Raw genomic sequence first — 16,508 nt, forward strand, 5'->3', positions numbered from 1 at the left:
TTTACAAATTGCATTTTGTGTTTACTTGTGTTGTCCTTGACTATTGTTTAAATTGGTTTGATGTTTCGAAACACTTAAGTGTGACAAACATGCAAAGGAACAGGAAATGAGGAAGGGGGCAAACACTTTTTCACACCACTGTATATGGACTGTGACAGGTACTCGGGTACTGAGATGAACTGTGACAGGTACTCAGATGAACTGTGACAGGTACTCGGGTACTCAGATGAACTGTGACAGGTACTCGGGTACTCAGATGAACTGTGACAGGTAGATAGATCAGACCAAGAAGGCCCCTAAACACTAATGTGATAGTGGATACGTATAACAACTATCAGAGGGCAAATGAATCTGTCATGACTCAGCATATTAACTTTCTGAATGTCAGAAAGGATTGGTTAACCTTGCTAACTATTCATTTACTGGAATCTAGTTTATGACTGTATAAAAAACAGCCCTAGAGAAAAAAAACAAAACAGTAAGAATAAGATGTAAATAAACCTTCAAACCATGGTATAACATAAATTCTGTTGCAACAGCAACCAGTGTTGTAAGAATGCAGGCGAATCAACAGTACACTTCCCGTATACAGGGTGGCATGCACCGTCGAAACGTCCCCTTAGGTAATCTCTATCTTTATGATTCCGACTCGGAATGATGATCGGTTGTGCCCGCTCGGCCTCGTTGTAAGTGGTCGTGGACGTGACCGTTTTATGCTAGAAGAAGGGGTGCCAGCACCTATTTGTGTAAAATTGTGATTAACAGTAGGCTGGGCACAAATAATAAGAGTGAACAATGTTGAGATTTGTTCGCTCTAGACGCAAGGGGGATATCTGAAGCCGAGCAGGTCACAATCGACCATAGCAAGATAACATCTATGCATCAGAGATTAAAAATTAACAGTAGCTAGATGACCAGCATAAACATAGGTAAAATTACCAATGACCACAGTGTGGTATGAGTCCTCTCCCTAATGAGACAGGTCTCAATGAGGGGCAGGGCTATGAATATCAGTGGGAGGATAATCGCCCAGTATCATCACATATATCAGTGACTATCATACCGTAGAATTTTCTGGTCCTGGAACAAAATTAAGGTAAGTATCTCATGTGTTACGGATCAAAGAGAGACAGCATGTCCAAGTCCTAACCATTGTGAGAAAGTGTGATCAGATTAATACTTACAACCGTCCTTATATGCAATAAAAGTAGAGAAGTGAAGTTAGTTACAGAAGATCATTACTGCCTAAAAGATACATGCTGCACTTTGGTCAGATGTTCCGATACTATGTCAGTGCAGTCAAGCTTCCGGGCAGGTATGGCTTGTCGAGGCATATTAGCGATAGAGAGTCTAGGCGCCAATATCTGTATTGTCGTGCGGTGTGTTTCACAAGCAACCAACGCACATGCACAGGTGTTAGGTTATTGAAAGAGCCGAAAAAATGGAAAGTATCTGGCAGAGAGTCAGAGAAATTCATGAAGAAGTGGCATTTAAAGTGTCAGAGGCACAGAGTTATCACTTAGCTTAATCGCGACGAAAAGTGAGTTGGGGATACAACCAGCTCTGCTCTACGCCCTCCTCTGTCATCTATGGTCTAGAGATGCTGTGGGGCTCGTATTCCTCTGCACTTCCGCTGAGCGCGGTGGAGAAGACGGGTGGTGTTGTCTGCGGCGACGACTCAGGCTGAAATTTCCCGCTTCAGCAATTCCATCCATTGATTCTGCTCGGCGCAAAGGAGAAAGGCGGAAGTTGCTGTACCAATCCGGTACCTCTACCAGTGGGATGTGAAGAGAATTACAAAAATGCTCCAGGTCTTCTTAAGATTAAAGATGTGACCATTTACGGAGGCTAATAAACAGAACGGGAACTTCCACCGATATGGAATCGCTCTAGCTCTCAAAACATCTAATAAAGGCTTCAGCTCCCTTCTTCTCTGAAGCGTGATTGTAGACAGATCTTGAAAGATCTTTATTTCTGAACCTTGGTGTAGTAGTCTCCCAGTGTTTCTGGCTTTTCTCATTATTTCCTCTTTGAGAATAAAGTCAGAGAGACAGCAAATTACATCTCTGGGAGGGTCAGTCTCTCTGCCCCTAGGGCGTAAGGCTCTGTGGACGCGTTCCATCTGGATTAGTGTGTCAGGGGGTCGGTCAAGCAGACCGTTAAAAATGGCTGTGATTTCTTTACGAGCTGTGGGGAGTCAATTACTTCGGGGAGTCCTCTTACCCGCAAATTCCATCTCCTTCCTCGATTATCGAGGTCCTCCACATGTCTGTTCATGTCACGCAGATGTATTGCATGCGATTCCGAAATTTGTTGCACTTGACACAGGGCCGCATCATGGCGGGCCTGCGTCTCTTCCACCTCCTCCACTCTAATGGCCATACTGTGAAAGTCTTCTCTCAGTTCTGAGATTGCCGCAGACATAGCAGATTTTATGTCAGTGGCTACGGCGCAGAGATTGGCCAGGCTCAGGGCTTGATGTGTGTCTGAGGCAGAGGGGGGATGTTGAGGGCTGTGGCTTCTGGAGTGAGGTGTCGCTCTGCCTTGTGAGGAGGCCTCGTGAGCTGCGGCCTGCGCGTCCTGAGGCGCTCCCCGGGTCCGTGACCGGAAAATGTCCGGAATGTGCTGGAGAGGCGGGGGATCTATACCCCGCGGTGATCCGGAGTGGATCGCTGAGGCATTCGGCGGTGTACTCCCCATCTTGTGTCACAGAATAGCTGCCTAGCTTACGTTCGCTGGACCTCTGGGACCGGGAGCTCTGATTCAGGTGTCCATCTTCTCTCTGCGCCAAGCCATGCCCCAAGGTCATATTTATACCAAAAATGTTTTTTTTAGGCAGGTTCAGTTTTCAAGGCTATATTTTTTTAATTTTTTGATATTGCTCATTTGACATTTTTGCAGCAATTTATAAAGGAGCAACAAATAGGTCTGCATATACAGGACGTTATGAATAGTGTTAGAAAAGTTGTGAATAAGTAGTGACTGCAATAAAGTAGTGAATAATTAAAAATTTGACTACACAGTATCTACAGTATAGTAGGGTTAAAAGGTCTAAATAGAATTTGTGTCTTACTGAAGTCTCATTCTGTCAAATGATACATTATTACATATGACCATATATAAAAGTGAAACATTAACACTTTCCAACTATCAAAGCAGAGCTTCAGTACAATAAAACCTTGGTTTGAGAGTAACTTTGAGAGAGTTTTGAAAGACAAGCAAAATGTTTTAAAAATGTTTAAATAAATTTTTACTTGATATACAAGTAGCGTCAGGTCACACATGAGTATAAAAGAAAAGAGAGGCGCCTCTAAGCCCTTGTACACACGGTCGGAGTTTCCGACAACCAAATCCGTCGGATTCTGTCCGTCAGATTTTGTCCGACGGATTTCGTCCGAAACTATTTCATACACACGGTCGGACAAAGGTGTCGGGAAATCCGATCGTTCAGAACGTGGTGACGTTATTTCGTTACGACGGGGCTATGTTCACGCTAGTAGCCAATAGCTTTGGTGTAGGAATTTGATCTGAGCATGCATGGCACTTTGTCCAATTGGAATTCTCTACACATGATCGGAGTATGTCCAATCGGAGCATTTTGTCAGACAATTTTACCAACAAGTCCGATGGAGACCACAAACAGTCGGAATATCCGACAAAACGGTCCGATCGAACACATTCCGTCGGAATCTCCGACCGTGTGTACAAGGGCTAAGTGTAGCAATATGGTTACATTTAATGAAGGTACAACATTTAGCAACTCACATGGTTGATGATTAAAACAGGCGCATCTAATTATGCAGGCATCCGGGGTAAAGCTGTCCACATAGACCATCCCCCTAACCACCATCAACGTCATCCCTTCCCCGCTGCACTCCAAGAGTGCTTCAAGCCTCGCTTTCAGACTGCTCTACTGCAGGGTAGTCTTCCCAGTCATGATTGCAGACTGACAGCAGTGAGAGCCGGCGGTGCGGGGGATGGTCTATGTGGACAGCTTTACCCCAGATGCCCACATAATTAGATGTGCCTCTTTTAATCATCAACCATGTGAGTTGCTAAATGTTGTACCTTCATTAAATGTAAACATATTGCTACATTTAGAGGAGCTTCTCTTTTATACTCTGTAGCTCCTGCTGGATTTTGCTTCTAATCCCCTTGTGGAGGCTTCCATTTGTGAATGAACATTTTATGGTTACACAATCTATCACATTGCTATAATGTTTTTATATGGACTATAAACTGAAAGACCTATGAATAAATGGGTGTGGAACGAATCACCTGAGTTTCCATTATTTCTTACGGGGAAATTTGCTTGGATATACCAGTGCTAGGGATTACAAGCATGTTTCCGGAATGAATTATGCTCGCAATCTAAGGTTTTACTGTATTTTTTTCTAGTTCTAGATAATATAGTGGAAGGTAAATACCACAGTACAGTTGTTATTGCTGTTACATGAACATTTTATGGTTACACAATCTATCACATTGCTATAATCTTTTTATATGGACTATAAACTGAAAGACCTATGAATAAATGGGTGTGGAACGAATCACCTGAGTTTCCATTATTTCTTACGGGGAAATTTGCTTTGATATACAAGTGCTTGGGATTACAAGCATGTTTCTGGAATGAATTATGCTCGCAATCTAAGGTTTTACTGTATTTTTTTCTAGTTCTAGATAATATAGTGGAAGGTTAATACCACAGTAGAGTTTTTATTGCTGTTACTTTTTTTTCCCAATATTTTTTTTATTTCAAGACATCAGACGGTAAAGTACATTTTTATAATTTTTAATACTTTTTTTGTCCTGGTGACCACTGTAATCTGATAGATAGGGAAAAACAAGGTTTTGCAGTACAGTAATAGAGGAAATGCTTGTGTTAGTGACAAATGATAAAAGGTAAGCTTTCCACACTTTACGGGTGGGGGGTTCTGTTCCCTTTATTGCTTTATCTCTTTATCTCTGGAACAGATAATAAAGGAGAAGCTCCCTGATGGGGGCACAAAAAAACAATAAAAATATAACAGAAGTTCCATTTATTCCTAAAAAAAAATAGAGTAATTCATTGTAATACTTTCTAAGTAATGTACAGGCAAATGCCTCTTTTTATTGTAATTATTACATTTATTTTGTGAAATGGCACCACATTGTGTGTGGGTGTCTGCTCAACTGTTGTTATTTACTGGTTTAAAGAAATGTAATGTGCTGTGTCACACCAAATGCAGTGGGACGGCATTGGGTGGCTATTTCAGCACAGTCCCACCACATGGACAAGTGCCTAGTTCACACCACTGCATTGCACAGGTGTACAGTACTGCAATATATATATATATATATATATATATATATATATATATATATATATATATATATATATATATATTCTTTTTTTTTTTTTTTTGCGCAGTGCGAGACGCAGTGGCTGTGATCTGTGTGATATCTCAATAAAGTTTGTAAAAAAAAGGAAACAGTGCAATGCACCAAGCTCAGCACATCATCACTGTGCTTATCTTGGCCCCACTCAAATCAGTGTATGTTATTTAGTTTGTAGGAAAGTTATAGACTCCACAAACTATGGTATATTCCAGGGATATGCAATTAGTGGACCTCCGGCTGTTGCAGAACTACAACTCCCACAAGCATGACACCCAGAGGCAGAGGCGTGATGCGACTTGTAGTTTTGCAACAGCTGGAGGTCCGCTAATTGCAAATCCCTGGTATATACTGTATATATACAAATTGATCAATCCTGATGTACTGACGGTCTATCTAATTTTTTGAGGCCCAAAAATGCCAGGACAGTACAAATATGACCCAAATGACCCATTTTTGGAAAGCAGACAGTCAAAGGTTTTTAGCAAGAGGTATAGTGAGTCTTTTGAAGTTGTAATTTTTTGTCACAATTTTTGGGGAAAATAAGAAATGAAAAAAAAAAAATATTTTCACATAAATCAAAAAAAATTTTTTTAGATACTTTCACCAGAGCAATACAGTGCCATCATATAACTAGTGTGGTGGTGATCAGGGACACTGACCAGTAACAGTATGTGTAAAAAAAAAAAAAAATAATAATACTTTTTTTACATACAGTGACAAGAGACAAGGAGGTTGTCAGATTTTTTTTTCACACTATGATTGCTTATACAGTAATTGTGAATTTTAGGCGGCGTACACACGCGGGGACTGTCTGCCGAAACTAAGTTCGTCAAACAGTCCGCTCAAACTTTTGAATGAACGAACACGCCCACACACGGCACTTTTGAGCGGACAAATACGGCAAACTTTGTTCGTCGTACTAAGTCCGCGCAACTTTTGAAATGAGCGGACTCGCCCACACACGAGGCAACAGTCCGCTCATTTCGAGCGCGTGTGCAGGTAGGCGGGGCCCGCGACGGAGACGTCGCGGGCTCCGCCGCCTGGAATGGACTTAAAGGGGAACCCCAACGCCGAAATAAATCGGCGTGGAGGTCCTCCCAAAGTCCACAACAGACCCTTGTCCGAGCACGCTACCCGGCCGGCCAGGAAAGGGGGGCGAGCGAGCGCGCCCCCCCTCCTGAGCCGTACCAGGCCGCGTGCCCTCAACATGGGGGGTGCCTTGGGGAAGGGGGGGGCGCGTGGCCCCCCCACCCCAAAGCACCTTGTCCCCATGTTGATGAGGACAAGGGCCTCTTCCCGACAACCCTGGTCGTTGGTTGTCGGGGTCTGCGGGTGGGGGGCTTATCGGAATCCGGGAGCCCCCTTTAATAAGGGGGCCCCCGGATACCGGCCCCCCACCCTATGTGAATGAGTATGGGGTACAATGTACCCCTACCCATTCACCTGTAAAATAAAAGTACCCAAAAAAAACCACAACACACAAGATAAAATATTTTATTGCACAGCTCCGGGGGTCTTCCGTCTTCGGGGGTCTTGTCCCCCTCTTCGGTTCTTCTGCCGGGCCACCGCGCCTTCTTATAGCTCTTTTGCAGGCGGTGGCCCGGTCTTCTGTCGCCGCCTTCCGTTCTTCTGTCGCCGCCTTCCGTTCTTCTGCCGGGCCACCGCGCCTTCTTATAGCTCTTTTAGAGGCGGTGGCCCGGTCTTCTGTCGCCGCTGTCGCCGCCGCCTTCCGTTCTTGTTCTTCTTCTTGTTCTTCTTGTTCTTCTCCAGGAGATGTTGACACGTCGCTCTCTCCGGCCGGAATGCCAGAGCCGCGCTGAGCGGCCACTTATATAGTGACAATGGGGCGGTGTCACATGGTATATGTCACATGGGTTGGTCACATGGTGACCCCGCCCCCTTACGATGTCATAGTCCCCATGAGGCATCAACCCATGTGACCAACCCATGTGACATATACCATGTGACACCGCCCCATTGTCACTATATAAGTGGCCGCACAGCGCGGCTCTGGCATTCCGGCCGGAGAGAGCGACGTGTCAACATCTCCTGGAGAAGAACAAGAAGAACAAGAAGAAGAACAAGAACGGAAGGCGGCGGCGACAGCGGCGACAGAAGACCGGGCCACCGCCTGCAAAAGAGCTATAAGAAGGCGCGGTGGCCCGGCAGAAGAACTGAAGAGGGGGACAAGACCCCCGAAGTCGGGAGAAGAGGCCGGCGGCGGGGAGGAAGAAAGCCGGACTCCTCCGCTAGCAAAAGAGCTACAAGAAGATAGCGGAGGAGTCCGGCGAGAAGACCCCCCCCCCCGGAGCTGTGCAATAAAATATTTTATCTCGTGTGTTGTGTTTTTTTTTGGGTACTTTTATTTTACAGGTGAATGGGTTGTCGGGAAGAGGCCCTTGTCCTCATCAACATGGGGACAAGGTGCTTTGGGGTGGGGGGGCCGTGCGGCCCCCCCCTTCCCCAAGGCACCCCCCATGTTGAGGGCACGCGGCCTGGTACGGCTCAGGAGGGGGGGGCGCGCTCGCTCGCCCCCCTTTCCTGGCCGGCCGGGTAGCGTGCTCGGACAAGGGTCTGTTGTGGACTTTTGGGGGGACCCCCACGCCGATTTTTTTCGGCGTTGGGGTTCCCCTTTAAGTCCATTCCAGACGGCCCCGCCTACCTGCACATGCGCTCGAAATGAGCAGACTTCCCTCCGAGCGGGAACAGTTTGCTCATTTCGAAAGTGGCCTACACACGGGCGGACTGTTCGCTCAAACCAAGTTTCAGCGGACAGTTTTTCGGAATTTCCGAAAAATTTTGTTCGTCAAACTGTCCGCTGAAACTGTCCACTGAAGCCCCACACACGAGCGGACTGTCCGCTGAAACACTGTTCAGCGGACAAAGTTGAGCCAACAGTCCGCCCGTGTGTACGCGGCCTTACAGTTATAAGCAACTATGTTTTCTAAATGAAAACTGTTCATTCAGTGTTTACTATTGTGATTAGCTGTGATTGGCCACATGGTACAGATGGGTGGTGACTGGGCCTGTCTGTACCATCCGATCATTGTGACCAACCACATAGCTCATCACAATAGAACATAATGAAAGGCAAAGCCTTTTATTATGTACAATTGCCATGTAATCTGCTGTGATTGGCCACAGCAATCACATTGTACTTGTAGATCACGCAGGAGCGAGGTCTGCGATCCTGGGAGGACGTCATATGATGTTCTCCCAGAACAACAGGGCTTCCATCTGGCTGTAATTTTACAATAGGCAGTAAAGCATTTTACTTTAAAGAGGAGCTCCAGCCTGGTTTTAAAACAAATTAAAGGTCAGCAGACAAAAAAACTGTAGCTGCTGACTAAAAAGACACTCACCTTGCCCATCTTCAGGTAACGTTAATTGTGGGAAGCTGGTTGTGATTCCTTGTGGCTTCACAGCCAGCTTCCCACTGCGCATGAACAAGCAATGCTACGCTGTGTGAATGGCCACCTGGGAACTGTGATGTGTCAAAGAAGGTTTCAGGTGGGGGGAAAGTCCTTTCACATCGCCTCGGCCTAGAAAGTGGGAGCGGATACCTGCCAAAACTAGGTACCCCCCCATAAAAAATCGCATATGGTAGAGGAGGAAGGAGGAGGTGGAAGAGTGTAGCTTCCATATTTTTGGGTGAATTTCAGCTTTAAGCAACTCTTTCCTTTTTCAATATTTGAAAAGGGCACTCCCTGGCATAAACTATTTGGTTAATAAAAACAAAAACACATTATGAATAATCAAAGGACAAACATAGCTCCAGTCTGTCCCCTGAGGCCAAGTTAGAACCTCATTGTGAGCTGGTAATTTGTCTCTTGCACAACACAAAGTAAAGCCAGGTTTTAAATTACAGTCAAAGAAACCTCTTCCCCCTACCATAATACGCATGGGTCACTGCTCTTTGAAATTGCCACTAACCATGGGAAGTGGTATTGGGAAAATCTGACTTCTGACAAAAAAAGTCAGAATTTGCATATCAATTGCAGTGCTGTTTAGTCTGCCTGGGCTGCATATTTTGAAATAAGAAGTGCATTTAAGACAGCATATGGAGTGGATTGAGAAATGGGAAGGTTTACTTTTAAACATCAAGAAAATACGGATGATTAGAAAGCGTGAAAAAGGTCAAAAATGGCAAAATAGCCAATGTAAAAATGTTTATAAACTAGATTTGAAGCCTTTAATTACCTGATTAATTTAGCACTTATGCACACTTCACGTAGCCAAAAACACATACTTAAACAATAAAAATAAAAATGTTTGAGTTACTATGGAGGATAAAACACTCACAAAATACAGCATGCTGCATTTTCTTTGAACACACAGCCTTAGCCCTTATACACACAGTCGGACATTCTGCCAACCAAATCCGTTGGATTTTGTCCGACGGATTTTGTCCGACGGATTGTGTCCGAAACTGTTGCATACACACGGTCGGACCAAGTTGTCGGAAAATCAGATCGTTCAGAACGTGATGACGTTATTTCGTTACGACGGGACTACGTTCAGGCTAGTAGCCAATAGCTTTGGTGTAGGAATTTGATCTGAGCATGCGTGGCACTTTGTCCGATCAAAATTCTCTACACATGATCGGAGTATGTCCGATCGGACCAGTTTGTCGGAAAATATTTCCAACAAGTTGGAAAATTGGGTCTGATGGATATTCCGACGGAAACAGTCCGATGCATAACACACACAGTCGGATTATCCGACAAAACGGTCCAATAGGACACATTCCGTCGGAATCTCCGACTGTGTGTACAAGGGCTTAGTGAGTATAGAGCTATTGATTTTGACTAACCACTTTAATGACCAGGCCATTTTTTTCATTGTTTTAACTGACAATTGCACAGTCGTGCGACCCTGTACCCAAATAACATTGATATCCTTTTTTACCCACAAATAGAGCTTTCTTTTGGTGGTATTTGATCACCTCTGTGGTTTTTATTTTTTGCGCTATAAACAAAAAATTTAAAATATATATTTTTTTACTCTCTGCTATAATACATATCCCCAAAAAATATATAAATGTATTGATCAGTTTAGGCCGATATATAGTCTTCTACATGTTTACATATTTTTGGTAAAAATTTTTTTTGCAATAGACGTATATTGATTGATTTGCGCAAAAGTTATCACATCTACAAACTATGGGATAGACTTAGGGACTTTTATTTTATTTTATTGTTTTTACTTTGCTTTTACTCTGCGATTTTTAGCGGAACTGCGACATTACACCTTTTGGGGAACAGTGCTATAAAAATGCACTGATCAATGTAAAAATGACACTGGCAGGGAAGGGGTTAACACTAGAGGGAGATCAAGGAGATCAATAATGTAATAATGGCAACTTTGATTGCACGTGTTGACAATATCATGACACTGTGGGGTTGGTTTACTAAAACTGGAAAGTGAAAAATCTGGTGCAGTTGCACATGGTAGTCAATCCGCTTCCAACTTCAGCTTGTTCAATTAAAGTGGTTCTAAAGGCAGAAGGCAGAGGTTTTTTTTTATTTTAATGCATTAAGAAATACATTAAGATAAAAAAAAAAACCTTCTGTGTGCAGCATCCCCCCTCAGCCCCCCTAATACTTACTTAATACTTACCTAATACTTACACAAGCCCCATCTCGATCCAGCGATGTTGCACGAGAGCCTCGGCTGCCCGGGACTCTCCCTCCTTATTGGCTGAGACATCAGCAAGTGGCATTGGTTCCCACTGTTGTCAATCAAAGCCAGTGAGCCAATGAGGAGAGAAAGGGGGAGGGTCCGAATGAATGGACACATAGCAAGCTGCTTGATGTGGGGGGCACTCGGCAGGAGGGAGGGTCCAGGAATGCCAATGAGGGACCCGAGAAGAGGAGGATTTTGGCTGCTCTGTGCAAAACCACTACACAGAGTGAGTAAGTATAATATGTTTGTTATTTTTAAACCAACAAAAAAACAAGACTGTAATATCACTTTAAGCTTTGAAAAAAAAACCTGGAAGCTGATTGGTTTCTATAAAGAGCTGCACCAGATTTTTCACCCACCAATTTTAGTAAATCAATCCCACTATGATGTATGTAAATGAAGGCATTGTTAATGAGCCCAGAAAGTGTATCTAAACCAACATTTATTATATTTCAGCCAGTAAGTCCTTAAATGTGGTGGCTGCATTCTTTTTTTTTTTTTTCTTCAGGCTGACAATGCTCACTTGGTGCACTGTATCTATAGAGGAGAAGCATTGTTACTCTAATGCCACTTACACTCGATCAGAATTATGGTTGGAAAAAGATCTGATGGTTTTCCCAACAGAATTCTGACAGAAATTCCACTCAAGCTGTCTTGCCTACACACGGTCACACCAAATTCTGACCGTCAAGAACGCGGTGACGTACAACATGTACGACGGGACTAGAAAAAGGAAATTCAATAGCCAGTAGCCAATAGCTTCCATCTTGTAGCTGAATCTGAGTATGCGCAAGTTTTTGCGTGACGGAACTGCATACACACAATCGGAATTTCTGTTGGAAAAATAGAGAACATGCTCTCTGATATTTGTTGGCAGAAATTTGGCCAGCTAAATTCCGATCGAGCATACACACGGTCATATTTTCCAATGAAAAGTTCTCATCGGTCTTTTGCTGGCTGAAATTCCGATCGTGTGTACATGGCAAAAGACAGCAAGTGTAATAGGACAACAGAACACTTCCCCTCTCTCCAGCTCCATGACATGAAGTGTCTGTAGTTCACAGAAAATAGCTGGGAATGCTGATAACGTTGTTTGAACACTGGAATGCAGTTAGGATCGACAGGTATTTTCTGCTTGTAATGTATGGTACTTAGGTTGAAATAAAGAAAACAAATGCAGCCGGTGCATCTGAGGACTGGTAAGCTCCAATATGTTAATATTTGTGCTGATGGACTTAGATATACTTTAATCATCTGTTTTATTTCTACATTATACATCTGCTTGTATAAGTATGGGTTATAAAATTGCAAAGTTTGTAAGTTATGCACAGTGATTTGGACACCTGTCTAATTAAATTTTTTAGACAAAATTTTCAAAAATGCTATAACATTGTACAATAACAAAGTTGTTTAAAGTATTATTGAAATATGTAACTTTCCTAACTCTTCTTTTTATTTTTTTCATTTTTATTGCAGATTACTTTTTACGAGGACAGGAACTTTCAGGGAAAGTCCCATGAATGTTCTGGTGACAATGCAGATCTGCATTTTTACTTTGCACGCTGCAATTCAATCCGTGTAGAGAATGGCTGCTGGGTGATCTATGAACGTTCTAATTACATGGGACATCAATATTACCTGAAGAAAGGAGATTACCCTGACTACCAGAGCTGGCTGGGTTTGAATGACTCTATTAGATCTTGCCACTCCATCCCACTGGTAAGTTATTCTTGCAATCAATCTTCAGCCTGTAATTGCCTCTTTATTGTTCACATGTAACTGTAATGCACTCTCAGGCCGCGTACACACGGGCGGACTGTCTGCCCAACTTAGTCCGCTGAACAGTGTTTCAGCGGACAATCCGCTCGTGTGTGGGCTTCAGCGGACTTTTTCAGCGGACAGTCTGACTAACAAAGTCTTACAGAATTTCCGTAAGACAGTCCGTTCAAACTTGGTTTTGTCCGTCCAAACTTGGTTTCAGCGGACAGTCCGCTCGTGTGTAGGCAAGTTGGATGGACTAAGTATGGCGCATGCTCAGAAAGGGTTTACACGGCCGAAGGTTGCATTGCAGTGTATAGGACGTCGTTTTTCTAGTCCCGTCGTATGTGCTGTACACGTCATCACGCACGCTTTCAGCGGACTGTCTGCTTATCGTGTGTGGTCAAGTCCGTTCATGCTAATTTTGAACGGACTGTCTGTCGGATTGTCTGCTGAACTTAGTTGGGCAGACAATCCGCCCGTGTGTACGCGGCCTCATAAGATAAAAAATATTGATTTAAAATCTTGTACTGGTAGGTGGTGAACTCTTGCTGCTTTGAAACAAAAAAAGACATGCAAGAAGCTAATAATAAATCCAGTTTCCTAGTCTCTGTTATGCCGCATACACATGATCGAATTGTCTGGCAGACTTAGTCCGGCAAACGAGCGGACTTGGCCACACACGGACACTCCGAAAGTCCGGTGATTTCTAACAGGATGACGTACAGCACGTACGACAGGACTAGAAAAAGGAAGTTCAATAGCCAGTAGCCAATAGCTTCCTTCTCGTACTTGCTTCAGAGCATGCGTCATTCTTAGTCCGCCGGACTAGCACACTGATGAACGGATTGTCCGCTGAAAGCCAAGTCCGGCGGACACATTTTGAGTCAAAACTACTTTCTAAGTCCGGTCCGGCAGACTAAGCCTTTGTACACACGGTCGGAGATTCCGACAACCAAATCCGTCGGATTTTGTCAGACGGATTTTATCCGAAACTGTTGTATACACACGGTCGGACGAAGTTGTCGGAATGTCCGATCGTTCAGAACGTGATGATGTTATTTCGTTACGGCGGGACTATGTTCAGGCTAGTAGCCAATAGCTTTCATGTAGGAATTTGATCTGAGCATGCGTGGCACTTTGTCCGATCGGAATTCTCTACACATGATCGGAGTATGTCCGATCGGAGCATTTTGACGGAAAATATTTCCGGCAAGTTGGAAAATTTGGTCCGACGGATATTCCGACGGAAACAGTCCGATACAGACCACACACAGTCGGAATATCCGACAAAACGCTCCGATCGGACACATGCCGTCGGAATCTCCGATCGTGTGTACAAGGGCTAAGTCCACCGGACAATTCGATCGTGTGTACGCGGCATAAGAAAGCAGATAAGGAATTCGATATGACAGCATCTCTCAAATGGCAATCTCTTTCACATGGCAGAGTCTTGACATTGTATAATCTCTTTAATGGCGAACTGTTTCTTAAAACCCCTTATAGCCTCTTCAAAAAAACAGGCACCAAAAATATCCTGCAATGTGGTAGCATCCTCTAGTAATATGATAGCATTAAAAAACAATAAGTACCGTATATACTCGAGTATAGGCCGACCCGAATATAAGCCGAGGCCCCCAATTTACCCCCAAAAAAACTGGCAAACTTATTGACTCGTGTATAAGCCGAGGGTGAGACATGCCTGTCCATCCCTGTGTGTGTGTCCGTCCATCCCTGTGTGTCCGTCCATCCCTGTGTGTCCGTCCATCCCTGTGTGTCCGTCCATCCATCCCTGTGTGTGTGTGTGTCCATCCATCCATCCATCCCTGTGTGTGTGTGTCTCCATCCATCCATCCATCCATCCCTGTGTGTGTGTGTCTCCATCCATCCATCCATCCATCCCTGTGTGTGTGTGTCTCCATCCATCCATCCATCCCTGTGTGTGTGTGTATCCATCCATCCATCCATCCCTGTGTGTGTGTGTGTCTCCATCCATCCATACATCCGTGTGTGTGTGTCTCCATCCGTGTGTGTGTGTGTGTGTGTGTGTGTGTGTGTGTGTGTGTGTCCAGCCTACCTGTGTCCCGAGCCTTTGTCCCGAGCCTCCGTCCCGTGTCGTGCCTTGCCTTCGTCCCGTCCCGTCCCGTCCCGTCCTGTCCCGTGCCGTGCGTTGCCTTGCCTCCGTCCCGTGCCCTCTTCGTCGGCGGCCATTGTAAAATTCAAAAGCCGCGCCTCCTCCTTCGCCTGTGATAGGCGGAACACTGAATTTCCCAGCAGCCTGTGTTCCGCCTATCACGGACGTCGTATCATCCTCGTCCGTAGTACGAGGATGAGCGGATGCCCGTGATAGGCGGAACACAGGCTGCTGGGAAATTCAGTGTTCCGCCTATCACAGGCAAAGGCGGAGCCGGAGGCGCGGCTTTTGAATCAGAATGGCCGCTGTCTGTCTGCTCGACACGCTGATCGAGCGGGCAGACAGCGATGACTCGAGTATAAGCCGAGGGGGGCACTTTCAGCCTCAAAAAAGAGGCTGAAAATCTCGGCTTATACTCGAGTATATACGGTATGCTATGCATCATATCTGGTTTGGGCAGAAGAGGGTCTCAAAAATAAGGCCCAGAATTCTTTTTGAGTTGAGTATTGGTCTACAGACCCATGAATGTTTCTGGAATTATGACAGATATTTCTGGTAAAACAGTTACTAAGTTCACAAATTTTGATAATTTGCCATTGGTTTCTACAATAATGCAAAACTGTCTCAAGGCACTTGTGTTGAGCATTCAAATATAAGATTCATATTGCATCAATATGGGAGGTGAATTGGTCATAGAGACCTGAAGTTGCCCTCCAGGCCAAAAGTTTGCAGTTACTCCCTGTCTGAGCTAAATATAATTTTTATGTTTTATTTATAGCATCGTGGTTCTTACAGAATAAAACTGTATGAAAGAGAAGACTTTCGTGGTCAGATGAAGGAATACCAAAATGACTGCTCTAACATCTATGAAAGCTTCCATGTTCATGATGTTTTGTCCTGTAATGTGCTTGAGGGCTACTGGATATTCTTTGAGGAGCCTGGCTTTGGGGGAAACCAATACTTCTTGAAACCTGGAGAATACAGAAGATATAGCAGCTGGGGAGCCCCAAATGCTAGAGTTGGATCTTTGAAAAAAATCATGGACTTTCATTAGATGCAACATTATTTAATTTGTTAAACTTGTTTAACTAATACCTGTAAAGAAAATAAATCAATATAAATCTTGCTTCTTTCCTGTTTTGATAATAGTTTTTTTAAAAAAATGTATTCTAGTGTTGAAGGGATCCTGTCACCAGACCAAAGGCATTACTTTGAATACTTCATGTGCATGCTTCATTGACCCTCTGGTCAATATTTTTTTAAGCAATTACAGCATTATGGTTGCATGAAAAATGAGAAGAATTGGAAAATGTTGGATGTTTTGACTTGTTTTCCCACTCCACCACCCACTATGTCATCAGCATTGACAATGGCTCTGCAAGAGAACGCTTGTATTGCTTAACATTGTGCTGTCCTCAGTTCGTCTCAGGAGCTGTATCCCTTCCATTCTCCCACTCCCCTTTCTGCTTGTGGTAAACTCTTATCAGTAAAATTGTTCCCAGCTATCTCTGTGGCAAACAAAACACTTTCCATCCTATTGGAAAGTGTAGGA

At 44.1% G+C, this 16,508-nt stretch overlaps 1 protein-coding gene across 1 annotated transcript in view; it reads left to right on the plus strand.

Moving 5' to 3' along the window:
• LOC143924264 (gamma-crystallin 2-like) overlaps positions 1–16,082 on the plus strand; it is a 38,712-nt gene extending 22,630 nt beyond the window's left edge. The window contains exons 2-3 of the mRNA XM_077448471.1: positions 12,541–12,783; positions 15,735–16,082. Coding sequence (XP_077304597.1) covers positions 12,541–12,783; positions 15,735–16,010 — 519 coding nt within the window. The 3' untranslated portion in view covers positions 16,011–16,082. The remainder of the gene's footprint in view (positions 1–12,540; positions 12,784–15,734) is intronic.
• The last annotated feature ends 426 nt before the right edge of the window (positions 16,083–16,508 follow it).

The sequence above is a fragment of the Lithobates pipiens genome, unplaced genomic scaffold (genome assembly GCF_037356315.1).
Source record: "Lithobates pipiens isolate NorthernLeopardFrog02 unplaced genomic scaffold, aLitPip1_a1.2 Scaffold_22, whole genome shotgun sequence".
In the NCBI taxonomy this organism is placed as follows: Eukaryota; Metazoa; Chordata; class Amphibia; order Anura; family Ranidae; genus Lithobates; species Lithobates pipiens.